At 54.2% G+C, this 1697-nt stretch overlaps 1 protein-coding gene across 1 annotated transcript; it reads left to right on the top strand.

Moving 5' to 3' along the window:
- Positions 1 to 91: 91 nt before the first annotated feature.
- On the top strand, positions 92 to 1644 carry LOC111665280 (CREB3 regulatory factor-like; the record flags this gene model as incomplete). The annotated part of the gene is made up of 2 exons (XM_023420220.2): positions 92 to 1251; positions 1392 to 1644. Coding segments are annotated over 2 exons (1408 nt in total), but the record flags the coding sequence as incomplete, so codon positions are not given.
- Between the last annotated feature and the right edge of the window lie 53 nt (positions 1645 to 1697).

Raw genomic sequence — 1697 nt, forward strand, 5'->3', positions numbered from 1 at the left:
CTTTTTTGTAACAGTGAAGCTTTTTCACATACAATTACTAGATAATGAAAGCTTTCACTGTATATCGACCTCCATGTCTCTGTGCTTACAGATACACACGGCTGGCCAGCTGTGACATCTGGGGAACCAAAGAGGTGGATTTCCTTGGATTGGATGACTTCTCTAGTCCCTACCAGGATGAGGAAGTGATTAGTCGAACCCCGACACTGGCTCAACTCAACAGCGAGGATTCACAGCCTGTGTGTGAGGCGCTCTACCCCCCTGCTGACTTGACCCTGCCTGCCCCCCAGCCTCAGCCTCAGTCCTCCCAGTTTCCCTGTCACAGTAAGAGACCCCTGGTCCCCGGCCAAGGATTTGGCCCCGGCTCTGCACGGCCTTCCCCAAGCTCCACGTCCTCATCTCGTCCATCCCACAGTCTTCTCCCAGACTTCCCTGAAAGCTCCCAAAAAGCCACCAGGCCTGTCCCCTCCAGCACTGAGACTATGGCTAAGACCCAGAACCACCTCAGTCTCACCCAGGACCATGGCCAAGCTCAAAGCAAGTCCCAGGGGCGAGGAACCAAGATGGTAGCCCCAACTTCCCATGGCTCTGACTTTGTGCGGAAGGCTAAAGTCCGTGTGAGTGCTGTGCATAAAGCTCAACCCGACATACCCTCCCAGACAGATTTTGAGAGGCCAGATCCACCTCTACCTCTCTCCCAGCCCCAAGATGAAAAGGCTTCCACTTCAGCTAGCGCCACCTTGGTGGGACTTCCTGGCGCTGCTGCCAGTGGCTCCAGCAGCCTGACGAGCTTTGAGAGGAGGGCCGAGGGGATGGCGAGGAGAGAGATGCCTATAGGCTGGCCGTCTGCCACCGTGCCTCAACTAGTGGAGGCGAGCCAAGCCCTGGAGGGCAGCACCTCTGGGCTGGTGAACAGCGGCGATAGTGTGGCAGGGGCAAGCGGTGGCGTTCTGGTTGTTGAGGGCACGGAGAAGAGCAAGGAGGAGGAACACAACTACTCTCTGTTCCTGACCCGCAGCAGACTGGCCAGCAGAGCCCACTCCCAGCTGGAGGAGGATGAGGAAGAGGAGGACGAGGAAGAGGTGGAGGAGGAGGAAGGCGACGGGCTGGAGCTAGATGACGAAGACCACGATGAGGGTTTTGGCAGTGAGCACGAGTTGTCTGAGAATGAGGAGGAGGAAGAAGAGGAGGAGGATGAAGACTACGAAGCAGACAAGGATGATGACATGAGCGACGCCTTCTCTGAGCCAGGTAGTCATCATTGTAGCCCCTCTAACTTAATTATTACCTTCCTCTCTTACACTATTTCCCCTTAATTTCCCCCTTTTTATCTTTGTGTTGCTCTAATTTCATCCCTATTCTCCTGCGTCTCTTTCTCACACATCCACCAGGCTGTGACATGGAGCTGATGGAGGATATTAAAGGCCTGACAGCAGGAGTCTCCAGCCGGAAGAGAGGCAAGCGCCGCTACTTCTGGGAGTACAGCGAGCAGCTCACCCCCTCTAAACAGGAACGTATGCTTAAGCCGTCTGAGTGGGACAGACACACGCTGCCTAGCAACCTGTACCAGAAGAACGGGCCTCTCCATGGTATACATAAAGACATAAACACGCACACACGCACGCACATACACTTATAACACAAATATAACACACACATAAATACACAAAATCCACAGGCAGGATACGTCTTGCTTT

This window comes from Seriola lalandi, unplaced genomic scaffold, assembly GCF_002814215.2.
Source record: "Seriola lalandi dorsalis isolate HSWRI2012SDOR001 ecotype SW California unplaced genomic scaffold, Sedor1 jcf7180002002150, whole genome shotgun sequence".
Lineage (NCBI taxonomy): Eukaryota > Metazoa > Chordata > Actinopteri > Carangiformes > Carangidae > Seriola > Seriola lalandi.